Source organism: Micropterus dolomieu, linkage group LG01, assembly GCF_021292245.1.
Source record: "Micropterus dolomieu isolate WLL.071019.BEF.003 ecotype Adirondacks linkage group LG01, ASM2129224v1, whole genome shotgun sequence".
Lineage (NCBI taxonomy): Eukaryota > Metazoa > Chordata > Actinopteri > Centrarchiformes > Centrarchidae > Micropterus > Micropterus dolomieu.
Window position 1 is genome coordinate 12642655 of NC_060150.1, and position 20746 is coordinate 12663400.

A 20746-nucleotide genomic window follows, 5' to 3' on the forward strand; every position below is an offset into this window, starting at 1 on the left:
CCTGTGTCATGGCGAAGAGTTGATCTTTGACGCCACGCCACAGACACGCCCATTGACGAAAACTCGCAAATAGCACAACTTTTCATCTTCAATGCCTTAAGAAGGCACAGCACAAATTTGAAGTCGGTCGGACTAAATCCCTAGGAGGAGTTCGTTAAAGTACGAAGTGTGTAAATCATCCAAAAATGGCCATAAAATTCAAAATGGCCGACTTCCTGTTGGGTTTAGGCTATGGCTCCAAGAGACTTTTTTGTGCGTCTGGACAAGATACACGTACCACAGAAAATTCGTGTATGTAGGTGAAACGTGCGGCGGGGGCTGCTTCGTTAAAGGTCACTTCCTGTTGCCAGCAGGTGGCGCTATGATTGTGGCTGAATGTCGGCATGTACATGTGTTCAGGGCGGGACTCTCATCCTACATGTACACTTCGGTCCAGATGTGAGCATGTACACTGAAGTTACAACAATTTCCTGTTTCATGGCGAATCATCGACGCCACAGACAGGCCCATTGACGAAAACTCGCAAATAGCACAACTTTTCATCGTCAATGCCTTTAGAAGGCACAGCACAAATTTGACGTCGATCCGACTAAATCCCTAGGAGGAGTTCGTTAAAGTACGAAGTGTGTAAATCATCCAAAATTTGACGTAAAATTCAAAATGGCCGACTTCCTGTTGACTTTAGGCTATGGTTTCTTGAGGCTTTTTTGTGCGTCTTGATATGATACATGTCCCCAGAAAATTTCGTACATGTAGGTTGAACGTGAGCGAGGGGATAATCTTTTCCAATTTTCTAGGTGGCGCTAGTGAGTCATTTTGCCACGCCCATGCGCGAAACGCATAAAATACGAGATTTTTCACCGGTTCTGAAAAAATATAATCTTAGCAAATTCAGTAGGGACCTCGCACGGTCGTGCTCGGGCCCTAAAGAAGTAATTAATAAAGTTGAAGATTGTAACGGACAATAAATAAATAAGGTAATTATTACAAAGGTGAATAAATAAAGAAGCTCATTAAAATAGATATCAGTGTTTCCCACAGAATGACACTGTTACTGTGGCGCAGATACAGCATGCTAGCCTCGAAAACCCACTTGTATTCTAACATTAACTTAGCTCTCCTTATTAGCTAGGCTCCTTACATGCTTAATAACTTTTAATAGATGGGTCTCCGACATTGACAGCGTTGTGTTGGACAGATTTGTACAGCTGTGTTAACGAGGGAGGGAGCGAGTGATCGAGGGAGGGATGAGAGAGACGAGCTAGAGGATGTGCTGCACGAATACGCGCTGCTTGCAGCTCTGCAGTCAAATACGATTTTAAATAGGCCTAGTGAAAAAAATCGAAAATCAATATGTGGCGGTCAGCGCAGATATTGTGGCAGGCCGCCACAAATAAATTAATGTATGGGAAACACTGGATATATACATTTATGTCTCCTTGTATAATTTAATTACTGCCTACATTTATTTATTTACTTTATTTTTTTGTGCTTTTAATTGGATGCTTATTTTTTTTTTTTTATTGAGCGTTTATTTATTTCTGTATTTATTTCTGAATTTGTCAGGATCAGTCCTCCAGAGGCGCCTGCTTCTGGGAGACGCTGGACAGTGTTTGCCTTGAGATTAAAATAGCGCGGTATATGGTAATTAAAATGTGTACGGTAATAACCGTCGGGAATTTTACCATGGTTTACAGTTAAACCGGTAATCGTTTCATCCCTAGTTGAATGTACAAGTTTGTTGATGGAGAGACATATTGAAGTTGTAGTTTAATGTTATGCTGTAGCATTTGTATGATTGAAGAGCTAGAAAAATAATGTTCTGCTTTATTGGATATGTAATAGTCCATACTTGAAGTGTTTCATTGTAATTCTGTTGGTTGCACAAATGTCACAAGTGTCAACTTGTTCTGAACCGAAAGCTCCCTTTGGTCTGTTCTCATACTTTTACAGTTTATAGCCCACACTGCAGCAGGTTTACCCATTGTATCCTCAGAGATCTGAAGGAATGACACCCATTGTTCTGCAACATGACCCTGGAAAGGTATAAAGGGTATTTTTACAATATAGCAAGCAGTCCAAAGAAGGAAAATCAGATTTGGTGATTGTCGGTGTCGCTGACCAGGAAAGATACTTTTATGCTATTAATTACCTATGCTTTCATGACAGTGACGCCTGGCTAGATTAACCAGTTGTTAATGTTCAGAAGAGCATGCTCCAAATTTATATTGTTGACAATCCGGAGTCAATGATGGGAATCTTGAACTAACAGAACGGTGAACACAGTCAACTGATAATCACAAGGCTGACTGTTTAAAATCTAAATGGAAGAGTTATTCTACTGTCTTTACATCACTTGTTTGTTAGGACACTTGTAGAAACATTTATTTAAAGAGAGAAGTTGGGACTTTTTATTAGGGCTGGGCGGTATATCGGTATAATGAGGTATACCGGTATAATTTCAAAAGAGCTATAAAATTTGACAATATAGTTTGATGTTGAGTTAATTAATGTTTCCTGCCAGCGTTTGCTCGTCTCCCCCTCACCACACAACCCCTCCCTCTGCATGTGCATGTAGCCGTCTACTCACAAACTCTAACAACATTGAGGGAGAGACAGTGCTGAAGACCTGGCTTGTAAAAAGAAAAGCAAAGGTTCAGTCAGTGTTTCCCACACATACACTTTATTTCGGCGATCCGCCCAGGTTATGCGACACACTGTAGCATTTATCAGAGAAACGCAGAGTGATTACGTTACAAGTTGCGACACGGTAGATATTTTACAAGTGCGGACCAGGTAAAGTAACACACCGGCAAGAACAGTCAGATGCCATTCGTTAGCTACCACGTTGGATTTGTTTTGATAGGCTACATCGTCACCACGCCTCTTGGACCACTGTTTCTCTTTGACTCTTTCCTGTTTGTGAGTTCCTCTCCATTTCTGCAAACCTTCACTGAGTCTTAATGTGATCTTTCTCTTGACAGAATCCGATGTTTCCACACTCGCAGGTCCATCTGAAGCCTAAGTACCGCCAATACATCCACCACAAGGACTATCACTACCTGCCAGAGACTATGGAGCCACCAGACGCCTCCATGCTTCACCCTTCCCATCCTCTCATGTAGGCTAAACCCAGAGGCAGTTTCTCAGGGGGGAAATCCCACACAGCACCACAACCTCTCATTTCAGTTTAGTCACTTCCTCTACCTTCTCCATGGATTTAACATTTAATCTATCAACTGTTCGACTTGTGCCTTACAACATAGTGCAGTATGTTTGATGCGATTTCATAGCCCCACCAACTGGGCACAACAAAGGAAAGCTCTCACCTTGTAGGACTTACTAGACTTGCAGCACTCAGATCTGTTTCTGTTTCTATGTTGTAATACAGTTTGATGATATAAGTTTACTCTACCTTACAGTGGCTTACATTGCGTACCGTACATTGCAGTAGTCAAAGTGGATAATTAACACACAATCTTAGTGATAATACATGAGTTTTCAGTAAATCAAAACTTTACTATAGTAGTTGTGATTACATTACAACAAACGTCTTGAAATGTGAAAATACAGATTTACAGGTTGCGTATTATTGAAACACAAGTTCTTTATATTCAGATTTAATGATGGCTACAGCGCCTCATCTCAGACCTGTCTCGTCGTTATTGAGGGATCTTTATCCTTTTCACAAAAAAGTTGAATTTAAAAAGCTGAAATTAACATTTATATTTGATAAAAATCAATTTAGTTTAAAAATCCTACAAATGCACAATATTAAAAACAAAGTTAATTCAAACAATTACATTTATAAACCTGATTATAAAACAGAAAGTAAAACTTCTTCAGTACTTCAGTAGTAGCTCAGATCTATTGTCTTTCCAATTTGGCTTGAACATAACGAGAACCCATTACTTTTAAATATTTTGCCTAATTCGTAGCATTGTTACTAGCAGAAATCTGCTAGCTACATGGTGCTTACAAGATGTAGCTGAGAATATAAGATCTTTTTTCTCACCATCTCAACTCTCTCTCTTGTACAATGACACAATGCTGCACATCTTCTTTGGATCGGTGTTCACATTAGTTTAAAAGGATATGAAAAATGCAACACTATAGTTGTTTCAGCCTCACAGCTGTTCAGTCAATCCTAACATTATTACTAACAGTAAGATGATCTGAATGTGCCACTGCATCTTATCTTGTAACCTCTGCTTGGCTGTATCAGTGTCAAGATCTTTCGGGACCCTCTGATTCACTGTCACGGTCATCACTGGAAAAAATATTATTTGCTACAATTTTTCAGTGTGATGATGTGAAGAAATTTGCATGCAGTATGGTTACCTGACTGTTGCCTGTACTGACGTAACAGCAACATGACAATTTAGTATATTCTTTAAAAAGCAGGCTGATTGTTAGGTGTATTTGCATATTTAGCAGTTTGAACAGCACAATGCATCTATGAAAGTGTACTGGTTTCTTAGCAATTTTGTATTTCAGGAATCATACTTTTATATTTCTCAATATATAAGGAGGCTGGCGTAAAAACAAACTATGTACAGATTTGAGCAATAATAAATCTGGGAGTTTTAAGCACACAGGGACAGATTTGTAATCACAGATGATGGTGTGAGTGTGCCTTAAGAGCTGCTGTGTCTCTTTATTTGAGGTACTTGTAGGGCTTCACTTGCTCCCTGCTTTCAAAGCTGCTCACCCAGATTTGACAGTATTTTTAGTACGTGAAATCCACTAGATTTGCCCTTCAAGTGAGCTGTCACATGTTAAACTGTGCTTTCTAAGTAACATCAGGTGACATCCCATTTTGTTCCCATTGGCTATTTTATTTTAACATTGTAGAAAGAGATTTAAGCCTGTTGAAACCTGTTAGCCTTAAATTATTTCATGTGCTCAGAATATCAGAAAAAGACCATTTGCTGGGCTGTTTACAAATACTAAACAAGCCTGCATATGAATATAAATGATATTCAATTTAAATGATAATTCCTTATATAATAACATTTTTCCTTAGATATTTTATTGCACAACAACTCAATCCTAACTCTTTAATATCCCTGTCATATTTGTTCAGTTTGAACTATTTGTGCTTATAATTCAGGTAAAATGTAGCCAGTGTCATTTCACAACAGTGTTGTTTGTCTTATTTTATTTTAAACTCAATATATTTTTTCAAACTTTTTTCTGTGATTAAAAGCAGAAGGCAAATTATATAACAAAAAAAACCTAATGTAAAATATGTTTGTGAATTGTTTACATTCTCACTTGTTGTATATTTTTAGTTCAGAGTGTTCTTGGTTCTCGAATGGAAATAAATGTTTCCTATGGTGTAGTGGCTGTGTTTTGCGTTCGTATGCAACAATTATGCATTAGTGATGTAATGATTTTATTTTAATGAATGGAAACCAGTGGCTGGCTTGAAGGAAGGAAATTGATTTACAATCTAACTTTTTAAACTGGTTTGTATTGGATTCAAAGTAAACATGCAAAACCTGTGATCTGAAATATACAATATTTAATTAGGTAATTAGAATTTTTTTTAAAAGGCGTACTCAAGTGACATTGTATTGAATTCACATAAAGATGGGGAACTCACAAGAGACAGATATTGAAAAGAGGTCAAAATCAAACCAGCAGAGACAGAGATATGAATTTTATGGGTCATGCTGCAGAAACACAGACTAATACATTTCCCATAATGCAGCATGATAGCATCTCTTGAGCACATCTATTAAACTCCACATGCCAACTTTGTAATGCAGGCCAAAAAGAAATTAAACTTCACCAAGTAAGCCAAAATAACCCTGATTACATCACTATGACATTACCAGGATTATTTTCCAAGACTTGACAAAGTGTAAAATCTGTGGAGTTCCCCTCAGATCTCAGAACTCTGATCGGCAGTGCTGCTAGCAACCCAAGTATTGATTGCAGTATTATTACATTACTGTGGTTTACCATGTTGCGCTGCAAATCTATTTATTTATAGGCTAAAATGTAATCTTTATTTAAAACATTTGAAACACTAAACCAAATACAATGTATGTATGGGCATCCTATGTTACAACAAGAGTCACTAATTTGGCAGTCGTAGACCGGGGGCATAGATGAATCAGGGTTTTGTTCTGTATGAATGGGATCAAGACCTTAGCAGTGTGGCAAAAGCACCAAAAGCCTGCTTATTAGAATAACAAAAGGTTTGATCTCATGACATTGGATTGAGGTTTATAAAACAGCTTTGTGTCTCTGTGTCAGCTGTCTGTGCTTGGTGAGCTTTACAGTGTTTAAAGGGATTTTATTTTGCAAATGTAATATTGGGCCATCCAATGGCAAGTTTTCAAACATTTTTCATGCTCATTTTTGGGCTGTTTGTGGACAAAAACCCTCAGTTTCTTGTGTTGTGGTGAATCGATTCTTGGGCCTCTGAAAACATCTCACTTGGGCCTCAGAAACGGCAAATAATGTCATGTTCAAGGGCCCTTGTCCACCTCAGCAAGTACAGGAAGTTTAGTACAAGGGAAGCAACCTTCACCATTTCAAACTTTCAGCATGGTAGTAAATAAAAAAGGCAACAAATAGTCCTCATTTTCATTTATTACCATTTATTGAATTATACCCAACAAAAAAATGGCATGTTCAAACAACATGCCGATTGCACACATAATACAGGGATTTTGAGTAATAATATTGAGCTTTATGAGGAGGGTTGATACGTACCACATAAATAACAGTCTTTTAATCTATAACAATTATGTCAGATGGCAGCAGAAAATACAGGTAGCACTCCGTTAACTATAATATCTAATTGAATGCGCCGCCTAATTATAAAGTTTTTCATGATCGCAGTGCTAGACCGGAGATAGCTCTCATACAGCAAACACTGGCAAGGCACATACTGTGTTTCTCTCCCTAACTGTGAAAGATAAGACACACCAATACATTAAAAAGTATTTGTTTTTAATAGCTCAGGTGCTGGACAGGTAATACATGTGTTTACAGATGTGTGGTGCAAAATTAAAGTAAGCTGTAAATTCTGTGGTACAAGGCAATAGTTGATATTGCATACATGTTTCCATAAAAATACATTCAATTAAATATTAGTAAAGGACAAATTATTTCAAAGGCAATTTAGCCAGTTTCTGTGAGTGATGACTTAAACACATGCTAACAAGATGAAGAGCAGCTCTTTGAGGCTGTACTTGGGCATTGCAGTGCTTTGAGCTAAATGCTCACGATCGCAATGCTAACATGCGGATGTTACTGCTGTTAACGTAAATGCAGGTATGATTTTAAGCATGTTCCCTATTTTAGTTCAATGTGTGAGCAGGCTAACAGTTGCTAATTAGCACTAAAAAACAAACTACAGCTGTGGTTGACTGGCTCTATCACCCTTTTCCATTTTTTACTTCTAAAAGGCATGCTAAAAGGGTAGGTCATAATATTAGTATCATGTAACAAGAGTACAACACATTGTCTTCATCAGTTCATAGAAAATATGGATAAAAGTACAATGTTGGACCCTGTGGCCATCATGAGTCAAGAAATTACAGAGATTGTGTAATTATTTGATTAATTTTTTGGTTTTGTGTTTTTTGTTATGAGTTAATTCTGTGCAGAAGTATCTTGCAGCGCCTTAAGTTTTTAGTGTACACTTAATATACTACAACATGGTGGAGGGATGCCTAGGGACAGAAAAAGCCTTGTTCCATCTCTGGCATATAAGGTTAGGAATCTTTTTGAATGAAAAGGACACAAATAACGGCCGTTGTTTTGCTGATACTGTGAGCAGTGACCCCCAGTTCACTAGCACACTGTGGTGTTTTGATCAATAGTGATGAACATGTGAAAACTAGACAACAATAACTCATCATCACACTGCGGTGCGTCGCTATACATAACCAGATTTGTGTTATAAAACCTATTTGGATGACAATACTTTATGCTGTGCCATCACACAGCTACTTAATATAAAAGGACAGCGGCACAGAGAGTGTCAATTGAGCGACAGTGTGGCCCCCATCAATATGACCATGGGAAAGGTAAGCTTTATGTGCTGTTTCTGAAAATACAGAATGAAAACATGCAAGCCCCTGGGAGTGGATAGTTAATCACCACTTTGACAATAATTTCCAGATCATATTCTATGAGGACAGAAATTTCCAGGGTCGGCACCATGAGTGCATGAGCGATTGTGCTGACCTGCACCCCTACTTCAACCGCTGCAACTCCATCCGGGTGGAGAGTGGCTGCTTCATGGTGTACGAGAGACCCCACTACCTGGGCCACCAGTACTTCCTCCGCAGGGGGGAGTACTCCGACAACCAGCGCATGATTGGCATCAATGACTGCATCCGCTCCTGCCGCATGATTCCCGTGGTAAGCCTAAGATGGTTTGAAAGAGGTGTCAAGGCAGTAAATTAGGAAACAGTCATTGATCTATGTGGGTACACTGATTTATTGCAGTGTGAAAACAATAGGACAGGGAAAGAAAACCTATAATACCACAGAATCAAGCTATTAAAGAGAAGAAACAAGAAAAGTCAAAGAGCACTTAAAGACAATGTTAACATTTGACACTACTACTACTTGTATTTTAATTTTTAGCTACAGAATGAATATACAAGAATATATACAACAATGTACAAATTAAGGAAATAGTTGCTATGCATCAAATGTACCAATATGCACCAGTTCAGAAACAAAATATATGACTACTCTCATTAATCGGTCTTTAATGAAATTTAAAAGTAGCCAATAATATGCTCTCCTGAGCATTTAAAGTCCCTCAAATCTGAAATACAACAATAAATGTAGGTGAAAAAGTGTCTGCCTGAGTTTAACCAGATAAAAGACAAAATGATCAAATGTATGGCATTGGCAATTAAACTAGTATGAGGACTTTTAGGAACATAACCTCAACAATTCATGTTGAATAGAAATTCCCCAAAGCAACAACATCCGTGTGAGCTGTGGTAGAAGGTTAGCTTCAGGGACTGTTGCTTAACTCCATCCATCTGGTACTCCATGCAGCTTAAAAGGAGCTCTAGGTTAAGGACCTCTGTTTAAGACTTTGCAAACCATTCTTGGTGTAACTGTATGTGTTAACCTGCAAATAGTATTAGATAGGTGGATATTAACACTTCGGGGCTATTAATGGACTTTTTTTATATTCACTATGTAGCACATTAATAAAACAAACTAAAAACTGGTTCCTCCTGCAGCACCGTGGTTCCTACAAAATAAGATTGTATGAGCGTCCAGACATGAGCGGCCAAATGCAGGAGGTGAGCGACGATTGCCCCAACGTCCAGGACCGCTTCCGTATGTCTGACATTAACTCGTGCAACGTGGTTGACGGCCACTGGCTGCTGTACGACCAGCCCAACTACAAGGGAAGAACCTACTACCTGAGACCCGGCGAATACCGCAGATACAGCGACTGGGGCGGCGCCAGTCCAAGGATCGGCTCACTCAGGCGAATCACTGACTTTAACTAGAAGTCTTTCAAACCTTCTTCCTCTTTCTGTTCTCAATAAACATGCTGGGCTTAAACTGTGTGTGTCTCTGTATCTAAAAGACGTGAAGATGGTATGTTGCCATCATGTATTTATTCCAGTCTTTTTCTAGTAACATTTGAATAATAGCGCCACTTATAACAACAGTCTGGAAAATTTTGTTTTTCAACATTGGTCTGGACCACACTGCTTTCTCCACTTTAAAAAAAGATGTAGTGAGACCCAGTGTGCCACCTAAGCAAACTTTCAACCCACTGAACCTGTCGGCTCAAAGAGCGTCAAGAAAACAAAAGAAGCTGTTGACAGAACAGTGGTTATTGGATGGATTTATTGACAGTACTTTATGGACAGTACTTCACATAAATGGCACCTGGATATCAGATCTTCTCACATAGTGATGCGTCTGATGGATCCAACCCTAGGATTCATGCTTCCCCACTCATTGAACCTCCTGTATTCACCGGGGCGCAACAGGTACTGGCGTCCCGTGTAATTGGGATGCTCGTAGAAGATCCAGGAACCGTCCCTCACATTGCAGGAGTAGATGTCGTTGAAATGGAAGCGTTCGTAGACAGACGGGCAGTCATCAGACAGCTCCATCATCTGGCCTCCGAACTCTGGGCGCTCGTAGATCATTAGTCTGTGAGAGCCTTGGTGCTGCAAGAAATTCAGGGTGATTTATTAGCCTCTAGAGTAGTAAAGGATTAGTAAAAGAAACACCTATTGGAAGGAGGTGCCCTCTGAAACCACCCAACTGAGCCTTACTGTAGAAATCATTTGGCAAGATCGCACACAGTCATTAAATCCCATCCAGCGCTGGTAGTCTGTATAGTCGCCCTTCCTCAGGAAGTACTGGTAGCCCATGTAATTGGGTCTCTCATAGACCATCCAGTCCCCACTGTCCACTCTAATGGAGTTGCAGCGGCTGAAGTGGGAATGCAGGTCAGAGCATTCACTGCTGCACTCATAGGAGCGACCCTGGAAGTTCCTGTCCTCATAGAAGATGATCTGGAAAGATCAATCGAGGGATTTTGAAGAAATGTGGATAATATTTGCTCAAATTATGAGAAATATGCATACTGTACCAGATGGAAATAAAACGTCCAGTTCACCGTTTTCGGTTGAATAATCCGCGCAGGTATGCAGAAGCACAAAAGACACATAGCAGAAAAAGCAGCCTTACCTTACCCATTGTGTCGGCTAACCTTGGTAACACTGTAGCTGCAGCCATGGGGCTTCATGCTGCCTTTATAACCCATGGATGACCTGTGTCATTGTGATTCAGAACAATGAACGGGCTGGTCAGCTCTTTCTCGTAGAACAATAGCATGTTGTCAACGGGACAAATCATCAGTTTTCCTTTGAGCAGAGGCTTCCCTTTGAATTTGCTCTGGTTGATTGTGGAACAAACCAAAAAAATTTATTCTAAAGAAATTATGAAAAACTCACATAAAAGCTCATATTTGTTTGTACAAAGTTTATTTTTCCATCTCCATTTTTTATACATCTTTATCTTTGTACAATAGAACACATACTACATTTGAAATCTTGAAAAACTTATCCCTGTTACTGCGGATGACTGTGGTATTGTAACACCATATGGTGAAGGCTGTAGTGATTCTATCATAAAACAGCAATACTACAAAGATACCACAAATTATGTCTTTGAAATTCCATTTTAAAGATCCACATTTCACATGACTGAAATACCAACTTTAGAATTTAACATTTTAAGTGCTGGAGTGAATATTCAACATGTAGCTACTTTCCAAAATCCTGTTAAGTGAACACAACCACTGCCTGGCCTCTGTACGCAGCAGCTTTTATATGATTTACAGTTCAGAGACTGTTCATTTTCTTCATGTCAGCAAAACAATTTGTTTTACATAGTCACTGGTTCTTTCAGTTTTGCTTTTGTTTTATTCAATCCCCCCATATTGTGAAATTCTCTATAGAGTAAGCTCTAGAAAGTTTTTTCAATACAGTCCGCACGTGACAGATGTTATATTGTAGAGCCACTCAGCTAAGAGTCATTAAACACACGTACGAAAATATTCAATCTGAGTGCATATTATATACAGTAAATTACTTTTAATCAGTGTAGCATCTGGAAATCACTGGTTCAATTATATTTAAAAATAGTGTTGCCTAATTTACATGCATGCACAGATCGTCAGTAGTTCACGTGTACAGTATCAGGATTCCTCCAGCGTAGAGGTCTCAGGACTTCATTGACCGCTGCAGTTCTGGCCAATTTCTTTATGTTTGCTGGTGTATAGAGCCATACATGTCTGCTGTGTACACTTTTAGTCAGCTGTAAGTACAACTGCCTAACGTGTATTGTGATTGTAAAATTATTCTATATTGCATGTTAGTTATCTCATACATTTGTGATGCACAGTAAGAAGATGTAGAAAATCATTATACAACAAATGGTCTAAGTTATGTATATAAGCCACTGACCAGTTCACATCCATTTCCTGTCATCCCTCTATTGTCAAACTCTCTCATAAAGCCATAAATTTCCCAATTAATCCAAATTATTTCATGTGTTCTATATTAATTACTCAAGAGTGCTGCAATACACATAAATTACTGTGCAATTTAACAGCTTTGTACAGCTCAGTCTTAGTATTTGACGTCTGCCAGGATTTAATTTAACACTCCTGAATCCTAAATTAATTGCCTTTCCACTTGTTTCAGACAAAAAGTAATTAGTAAATAAATAATCTGTGACACCACCTGACTTAACATCATTGTGCTAAAGGTAAAATGTGAATGCTGGAACCTAGTACAGTAGAAACGGAGGAGCGCTCAGTTTTTCATTGCTCTTCTCATGATGACGGCAACAGTTACATTATTATGTCTGACCAACTGATTGCAGCCTTTTTAATTCCTTAAACAAAATTATGGGGAATACTGGCAAGGACAGGCCTTTTGTTTTTATCACATCATTCATAAATATAGAAGTTTTTGCTGTAAAAAGAAACAAAGATATATATATATATATATGTGTGTGTGTGTGTGTGTGTTTATGTGTGTGTTTTCACCCCACATTTAAGGAAAATAACCTTATTTTTGTAGAATTTCATATTAGTAGAGTCAGTGTGTGTTCACACAAATGTGCAGCAAATCATTTTATTGTGCGCATCACACAGTAAAAGAGGTAAATTCATTGTGGCTGGATTGCACAGTACAACTGGAACCACATGCAAACAATGCACATATCACAGTGTCAGGATAAAAACAACGCTCCTCTTTTTTGCCTCTCCCTCTTCGACAACTTGCTAATATCAAAACAAAGCATCTGCAAAACGTATTAGCTATTTAGACAGTTAAGAATCTGTGATGCGTCTGATTGAATTGAACTTCATATCATCACTGCTCATCTCACTGAGGTTCCTGTACTTTCCTGGTTTAAGATAAAACATCTTCCCCTCGTAGTTTGGCTGCTCAAACATCAGCCAGTATCCTTCAATCACGGTGCAGGACTGCATGTCGGACATTTGATAATGATCCTGGATGGAGTCACAGTCATCAGTCAGTTCATGCATCTGCCCTTCAAAGTTTGCTTTCTCGTAGATTCTCATCTTAAAGGGTCCCTTGTGCTGTTAAAGTACAAAATGTCAAATTAAATAAAATTTATGCATGAATCTAACAAGAGTCACGGTGCTGTTTTAAGTTGTACCTAGCTTCTGAGTACCAAAAAAGCTAAAGATCCTGCTAGGAAATGGGAAGCAACTGTAAGCTAAATCTATTGCGGAATGTGCATGTTCATGATGGCAAATGAGAAGTTTAATCAGTTTAATCTCTACATTTCCACTATCTTAAAAGTCCAGTTTAACTGTGTATGAATAAACATGCAGCATTTCCTTCAGTGTTAACAAAACCTGTACGTACATTGCTAGCTAACTTTATAGCGAACAAGATACAACGTACAAGACAGTTTTAGGGTTGAGCAAGAAGGGTGATGCTTGACATTCTTAGAAGCAGTATTAACAAAAAAACGAATACAATCCCAAGGTCCAGTTGTTAGCTCTTTTAAGGACTGTCAACCACCAGCCATTTTTTAAAGTAGCAGATGTTGTTTGCACAGTTGTCATGAATATATAAATAAAACTTACAATTACAAGCTCAGAAAAAAAATACTTTAAGTTAAGATTTTTGGTCAAGCTTTGTGGTTGGTGAAAGATGCATTTTTTCCACTTTTTGCTAAGCTAGCAGTACCCCCCTAAACACCTGGAAATATCACTACTTGACCCTAGAGGTGTAATACTGTCATCCAATTCTGAATAAGACAGCAATCGAGCATAATATCTGTTGGTAATATAATGCACATATTTACCACAGGAACAACGCGACAGGACTGGATGCAGTCATTGAAGCCGATGGTATTCTGATACTCGGGGTACTCTCCCCTGGTCAGGAGGTACTGCTGGCCCATGTAGTTGGGCTGGTCATAGACCATGAACTTCCCGCTCTCCACCCTGCAGGAGCTGCACTGGCTCAGGTGAGAGGCAATTTCAGAGCAGTCGCTGCTGCACTCATACGAGCGGCCCTGGAAGTTCCTCTCCTCGTAGAAGATGATCTAGAAAGAAAGACACATAGTAGACACATCAGAAAACCAGATCCGGAGCTAATATACAAGTGAGCTCTGTGGTTAACATAAGATATCTTGTTTGTTCAAATTACTCACTGTTGCATGGCAAATTATGTGCTACAACATTTTGGTACATATAAAGTATACATATAAAATTATGATTGAGCAGTATGTGCATCAGTTGCTGCCATGATCTGTACCCTTCATTACCTTTCCGTTCATGGTCATGCTATTTGATTTCTGTTGTTCTTCTCACTGGCCCGCTGCCTTTTATGCATCATGTGACATCAAAAGAATCTGCCCCTCAATTGTATAAAATAACTGAGTCAGCTTATCAGCAGGCAAGTCCCTACTGTATTATACATCAAAGCTGTGAACACTACAATCACTGAGATTAAACAGGAGTGGTGCAGAATTCACAGTGACAAAGCAAACTCTAGTAATTGCATTACTTTTGTATTTTCATTAGAGCAGTGTATAACAGACATTTAGACAGATGCAAGATTAAATTAAATGCTTTGAGTTAAAGCTTTAAATACATAACTTATGAAACATGTTTAGTATCCAGCAACAACAATGTTGACCCATTAGCTGCAGGGCCAGTCTGTCTTTTTATTCTCCCAAAACTTTGATGCAGAGCAAAATATTATTATATATTACACAATATTTTTTGCATCCTGCTTATCTTTCGTCCTCCTGTCATCATCATCAGGCCAAAATAGTGGGCAGATCACTATGATATTTTCTGAGCACATTCATGTTCCTTAGAGGATGAAACCTTTCTATTTTGGACAGTTCATTAGCATCCCTCTAGCACCACCCTCAGGATAAAATGTCACCTTTGTACACAAGATGTTTCAGAATATAATATGCACATTGCATTACATCAGTACATTTATTCTCTCAAGGGAATAAAACCTTAAATTTAACCACATGCTCTTTTCTTTAGCTCCACTAATAGTAAGACTCGCTGTGTTGTGTACAGAAGTTGCTCGTGGTTACTGTAAGTGCTATAAATCCTCACTGGTGTTTAGTGTCAGTACTGGAAATTGAAACAAAACTAAAATATCCATTATTATTATAATATGATGAGTTTTTCCACTGTGAAACTATGCGCACAAAATTATATTGTGGTTAAAGTCGAACTACGAACTTGCTCTCTAATGCTGTAATTTAACGAATATTTACAATGTACAGTCTAAATAATACCTTAATGTTATTTTTGTGTTCACTTTAACTTAGCTGTGAGTGAGCTTCTTGAATGAACTTACAGCCAGCAGCATGTTGCTACATCAGTAGTACTGAATAAGGAGCAGTTGCAGTAATAGTTGGAACATTATTGACTAGTATGTATCTGCAGTACCGGACCGGACCGGAACTGCGTATATAGGACCCTTGTTTACTTTGACACTGCCAGCTAGCTGGCTGGCTAGCTAGCTAGCTAGCTATGTTACTCTTGACAGCCCCCCTGAAGCCAATGAGCTTTACCACAACCATCACCGTGTGTGCCTAAACTTAAGTTATTGATTATATGCATGTCGACCGGTTAACACTACAGCTAGCAGACCGGTTTAACCTCCTTCATGTTGCTGTGCATTACCACCACCAATCCACTAGATGGCACTGGCGCAAAATAACTATGGTCCTAGAACTGCAGTCCCAGGATTGCGGGGGTCCTGAAACTGCAGCCTCCGGTACTGCAGCTACATAATATTGACATTATCATTATTAATATTATTATTATTATTATTATTATTATTGATATTAATTAATTAAAGGTTCAGTGTGAAAGTTTTAGTGGCATCTAGTGGTGAGGGTTGCGAATTGCAAGCAGCATAATAATATTAACATAATTTAAAAGACTTAATAGTTTGAAATAATGATTCAGCTGTTCTCAAAGAGGTTCTCACAAACTGTAAACATTTATATAGTGAATGCAACAGTACTCCGGGGCATTATTTAGGAATCAAACTGTCAATGGTTCCTTCTGACCTCTAACTTGAAAGGTTGTGCTCCTTGCACAACTGCTAAGCACGTAGTTTTACTCCACATACAGTAAACAGCAAAAGAGATACTTCAAAATATGATTTTTATTTTTGACCCACAGTTTCTTTTAATGACCGACAATCAGCACATATCCGTGATGCGTCTGATGGAGCTGATTCTCATGAAGTTGCTCGTTCCCATGTCACGGAGGTTCCTGTACTCTCCTTGCCTCACGTACATCATCCGGCCTCTGTAGTGGGGCTGCTCGAACATCAGCCAGTGGCCGTCAATCACGTTGCAGGACTGGCAGTCCGACATAGAATAGCGTTCCTGGAGAGACTCACAGTCGTCCATCAGCTCGTGCATCTGGCCTCCGAAGTTCTCCCTCTCGTAGATCCTCATCCTGAACTGTCCTCTGTGCTGTTGGAGGAAGATAAGACATGATATCTGTCTTATCATTTTTCTAGACCAGTGGTTCACAAAAGGGGTCCTTGATGGGGTTTCAGGGATTCCCAGCGAAAAAGGGGAATCAATTTTCACAAAAATTCAATCCATAAGTAACACAGTGACAGAATAAATGACTATCTGTAATAAAACATCTAAAAGCAAAAATCAGATGGGGGACGCTAGGACAAAATCTTATCAACTGGGGGTCTGTAGTCTAATTCGTTTCATTTTAGGATTCCTTGGCATAAAATAGTTTGAGAACCACTGTGCTAGACTACCTTTCTTGCTGTAGAGCCTGTGGCAGGGTTCACCACTCTATCACAGGCACTTTTATTTTTCAAGAAAAAAACCTCCTGTGCATGTTTTTGGACTGGGTGGAAATACCTGCAAGAATACCGCATGAAATCCAGGAACAGAGAGGCACCAACTAGCTGGCTAATTCAAACCCAGGACATCCTAGGTCTAAATCAATAAACCAGACCATGATATCTATTACTGTAAATAAAGCCTAAAGAATTATGAGCAACTATCTACATTTCTTACCATAGGGATCATGCGACAAGAACGAATGTTATCCATCATCCCCATGCCCATCATACTTCCCATGCGTTGAAAATCTGGGTACTCCCCTCTCCTCAAGAAGACCTGATTACCCATGAAGTTGGCGCGGTCGTACACCATGAAGCACCCGTTGTCCACCCTGCAGGAGTTGCAGCGGTTCATGTGCACGTGGATGTCGGCGCAGTCACTGCTGCACTCATAGGACCGGCCCTGGAAGTTCCTGTCCTCGTAGAAAATAATCTGCAACGAAAAACATAAAAGAGAAGTAGATGAAAATGGTAAATTGATTTATTATGTGGATGGAAAAAACTTTTGCGTGCTGTGTTCTGTCATTTTGCATCATACTATTTTTTTTTTCCACTTTATACAAACATATAATAAGTATTACCCTGCCCATGGTTATGCTTTTAAGTTTTCGCAGATGATGCCAACAAGGCGCCACTTTTATATAGAATCAGCCACGGACCACCTTGCTCACCTTTGTGTGAAACATCCTGACTCATCACAAGGTTCACGTGGGCCTGCATTCATTTTTTACAGCATGCCTCAATAGTTATTGTATGTTGAATGTAGTTTAGGGAGGTCATGTCAGTTCATAGCAGGAGCAAAACGTTCCTCAAATGACATACATAATAATTCATTTTTACCTTTCAAATGCTACAAGGCTGTTGATTTGTGGGCTCTGCAGTGTATCTTGCCTTTTTTTGAATTCCTTCCCTGTTACCATGAAGTTCAGTCTCTTCTTCAGATCTGATATTCACACCACATAGATTTTTTTTACAGAAGAGATACGAATTAAACAGTTGAAGTTGCTGGAAGCGAGCATAAAACCCAACATTCAGTTCACAATTACTATTGCAGATTCTGTCATACAGTAAAGTCTGCTGCCCTTTAGTGCTGCACTGTGCTACAATATAGAGTGATGACTCAAAGGTTTCAGCACAAGCCATGTGGAAATACTACTGCTGTGTAATGTATAAAAAGGGTCGATGTTGAAGCTGTACATCTGAGATTAGCACACAAATACTGTGACCATGGGGAAGGTAAGTGAAACTTTCAAAACATCAGAGGCACAATAACATTAAAAAAGATTTAAAGTGATGGACAAATTGTTAATAAAGTTGATATATTTCTTTGACATCGTTCTTTGCAGATCATATTCTATGAGGACCGGAACTTCCAGGGTCGCTCCTATGAGACCGGCAGTGACTGCCCCGAGCTCACCTCCTACCTGAGCAGGTGCAACTCCTGCAGGGTGGAGAGTGGCCTCTTCATGGTCTATGAGAAGCCCAACTTCATGGGCCATCAGATGCTGGTGAGGAGGGGCGAGTATCCAGACAACCAGCGCCTGATGGGAATGAGTATGAGCGACTGCATTCGGTCCAGTCGCATGATCCCAGTGGTAGGTGGACAAGCTCCTGCTCATGCATTAGGGCCCAGTCACACATTGCTGCAATTCAAGTCAATACTGAAGGGCTGGTGCATCGACAACACCAACTAAAAAGATTTACAAGCCATTTGCATTGCAATTTATAATCTGCCAAAGACGGATTCTGTAAATTGACAGAGGTAAAAGAACACCCTCCCCTATGTTGGACTCCAGCAACATTATTTTCAGTGTTGAGCACAAATGTGTGAATGGAGCAAATGCAAAAGGATAATATTTCAATGTAAACTAAGCATAGATGTTCCTTCTAACCTTGAAAACACATCTGTCATAACCTGCTCAGGTGTAGTCCCGTAACCTAAGTACCAAACTTCGATTACGTGATAAGTCCTAAGCAGGTTACATTAGCTGAGGAAGGCTGTGAGATATGGCTGAAAGCTTCTCAAAAAGCCTGTAAGTGGACCTTGACTAGAACAGTTTCTCACAAATCAGTTTGTTCAGATACCAATGAAACCGTGATTCCACTCTGAATTTGGTGCAAATGTTGCTTTCACAAATGTTATTTTCAAACTCACTTTGTAATTAAAAGATAAGATGGGCTTATCAGTGTGTTATTTTTATACCTACGCCAGTTTTAAACATTTTTAATACTTCAAAGCTTTTAAGATCACCAGTGCGGAGGCCAAGAACGGCTGTGGTTGTTTTAGTAACCTCAAGTTAATTATCACGTAATTACATAAGTGTAAAACTACAGTTGTAATGTATAGATCTAAAGGTTAGTTTGAATTTTCATTTTCAGTTCAGAGGTCCACAATCATTTCCCTGATGTTTCTTCATCCACAGCACAGGGGACCCTTCCGAATGAGGATCTATGAGAAGGAGAACTTCGGCGGCCAGATGCACGAGCTGATGGACGACTGTGACAATATGATGGATCGTTTCCACATGTCTGACTGCCAGTCCTGCAACGTGATGGACGGCCACTGGCTGATGTTCGAGCAGCCCAACTACAGAGGCAGGATGCTGTACCTCAGACCAGGAGAGTACAGGAACCTCAGAGAGATGGGGATGAGCAACATGACAAGCTTCAGCTCCATCAGGCGCATCATGGACTCCTGCTAACTCAAACTGTAAATGTACTGGGTGGAAAAATAAAGCAAGCTGAAATCCAGTGGCTCTGATTCATGCCTGTCATTCAAATGCAAAATAATATTATTTCAAAAGTGAATAGTGACTCCTACTGGTTGGCCCTGTGCAGGTGTTTCCTTTCACATCATGTCAGCGTTTTTTGGGAAATTGATTCACAATTTCAGATAGTAGTATCAGTATCAGCGAGCATTTAGTCAGTGTTTTGTAAAAGTTATTTTATTTTTACATACGACTTCCTATGGGGATGAAATGTTGCAGCATTCATGAAGTGTGGAACAACTGAAGCATTTATAGTAGATAGAAAGTGGCAAAGTTTCAGTCCACAGTTTCTCAAACAAGCTATCATTGTCAACAATTTCATGTGAAAGCACAACACAATAAAAACAGCTAACTAGCCACTTACCAAGAAAGAAAGAAAGAAAGAAAATAGCACTCTGGAAACTCCCTTTTCACCTGCATTGCTGTAAAATTGTCATATATACTGTACATAGAGGACTTTGTGATTTTGATTATATGTAGCACCTAATTATCCAAAAACATAACCTGCTTTTCTTGAATTGACCTCTCCAAAACAGCAAGCACCTTTGGTGTATAACAAAGATGACGTGCGTAGGCTAAATTCAGTGTGTTGGCCAGGTGATACCATCAAACACGAGCTTACACGAAACATGAAATAGGTCATCTGCATCATTCAATTCCTGAAACATAAAAATAAGCTTTTGGCAAATCCACAGGGGGACTGCTTTCACCACTCTTGGCTATAAAGTCTTAATTTCTCGTATAAATACCTCACTGGATGTCCCTACTTTCAGAAAAGATTTTTACTCATAATGTCCAAATTCTAGTATATATTTTTTGCCAGCTTACCACAAAACTCACCCTTTATAACAGGAGTCAGTAACATGGTCACATTTAAAAAGACATAAGAAGAGGATGCGCAAATATAAGAAAATTTATAGATATTATATAACATATTACATAATTTCTTTATGCTTTTCACATTAGATCAAAATGACTACGTGCATTTACTCACGTACTGTACTTGTGCAATTTTGTTGTACTTTACTTTCCATTTTATGCTACTTTATA

At 39.1% G+C, this 20746-nt stretch overlaps 6 protein-coding genes across 11 annotated transcripts in view; 3 read left to right on the plus strand and 3 right to left on the minus strand.

The window, feature by feature from the left end:
* Positions 1 to 5344, plus strand: part of LOC123976080 (protein boule-like) — a 45778-nt gene extending 40434 nt beyond the window's left edge. For 3 of the 4 annotated variants that reach the window (XM_046057898.1, XM_046057908.1, XM_046057916.1), the window contains one exon: positions 2985 to 5344. In XM_046057898.1, the coding sequence (XP_045913854.1) occupies positions 2985 to 3125 (141 nt within the window). In that variant the 3' untranslated portion in view covers positions 3126 to 5344. Of the gene's footprint in view, positions 1 to 1953; positions 2045 to 2984 lie in introns of all 4 variants that reach the window. The other variant, XM_046057922.1, reaches the window with a different exon arrangement.
* A 2692-nt stretch (positions 5345 to 8036) lies between these two features.
* Positions 8037 to 9561, plus strand: LOC123975967 (gamma-crystallin M2-like). Its single transcript, XM_046057737.1, has 3 exons — positions 8037 to 8051; positions 8110 to 8388; positions 9234 to 9561. Exons 1-3 carry the CDS (start codon positions 8037 to 8039, stop codon positions 9507 to 9509), a joined length of 570 nt encoding a protein of 189 aa, XP_045913693.1. The 3' UTR covers positions 9510 to 9561.
* Positions 9562 to 9914: 353 nt separating this feature from the next.
* LOC123976105 (gamma-crystallin M2-like) lies at positions 9915 to 10719 on the minus strand. 2 transcript variants are annotated; one of them, XM_046057956.1, is made up of 3 exons: positions 10711 to 10719; positions 10293 to 10535; positions 9915 to 10184 (listed from the first exon to the last, which is right to left on the minus strand). In XM_046057956.1, exons 1-3 carry the CDS (start codon positions 10717 to 10719, stop codon positions 9915 to 9917), a joined length of 522 nt encoding a protein of 173 aa, XP_045913912.1. The 2 variants fall into 2 exon arrangements, with proteins under 2 accessions (XP_045913912.1, XP_045913903.1); XM_046057947.1 differs by having other exon boundaries at positions 9915 to 10177; positions 10283 to 10535.
* Positions 10720 to 12651: 1932 nt separating this feature from the next.
* On the minus strand, positions 12652 to 15537 carry LOC123978581 (gamma-crystallin M3-like). 2 transcript variants are annotated; one of them, XM_046061900.1, is made up of 3 exons: positions 15399 to 15537; positions 13873 to 14115; positions 12652 to 13135 (listed from the first exon to the last, which is right to left on the minus strand). In XM_046061900.1, the coding sequence occupies exons 1-3, from the start codon at positions 15408 to 15410 to the stop codon at positions 12863 to 12865; spliced, it is 528 nt and encodes a 175-aa protein (XP_045917856.1). In that variant the 5' UTR covers positions 15411 to 15537; the 3' UTR covers positions 12652 to 12862. The 2 variants fall into 2 exon arrangements, with proteins under 2 accessions (XP_045917856.1, XP_045917848.1); XM_046061892.1 differs by lacking the exon at positions 15399 to 15537 and adding an exon at positions 14338 to 14394.
* A 700-nt stretch (positions 15538 to 16237) lies between these two features.
* On the minus strand, positions 16238 to 17394 carry LOC123975973 (gamma-crystallin M3-like; the record flags this gene model as incomplete). The annotated part of the gene is made up of 2 exons (XM_046057745.1): positions 16238 to 16533; positions 17104 to 17394. Coding segments are annotated over 2 exons (570 nt in total), but the record flags the coding sequence as incomplete, so codon positions are not given.
* A 761-nt stretch (positions 17395 to 18155) lies between these two features.
* LOC123976011 (gamma-crystallin M3-like) lies at positions 18156 to 19679 on the plus strand. Its single transcript, XM_046057799.1, has 3 exons — positions 18156 to 18164; positions 18260 to 18523; positions 19352 to 19679. The coding sequence occupies exons 1-3, from the start codon at positions 18156 to 18158 to the stop codon at positions 19628 to 19630; spliced, it is 552 nt and encodes a 183-aa protein (XP_045913755.1). The 3' UTR covers positions 19631 to 19679.
* Positions 19680 to 20746: the final 1067 nt, after the last annotated feature.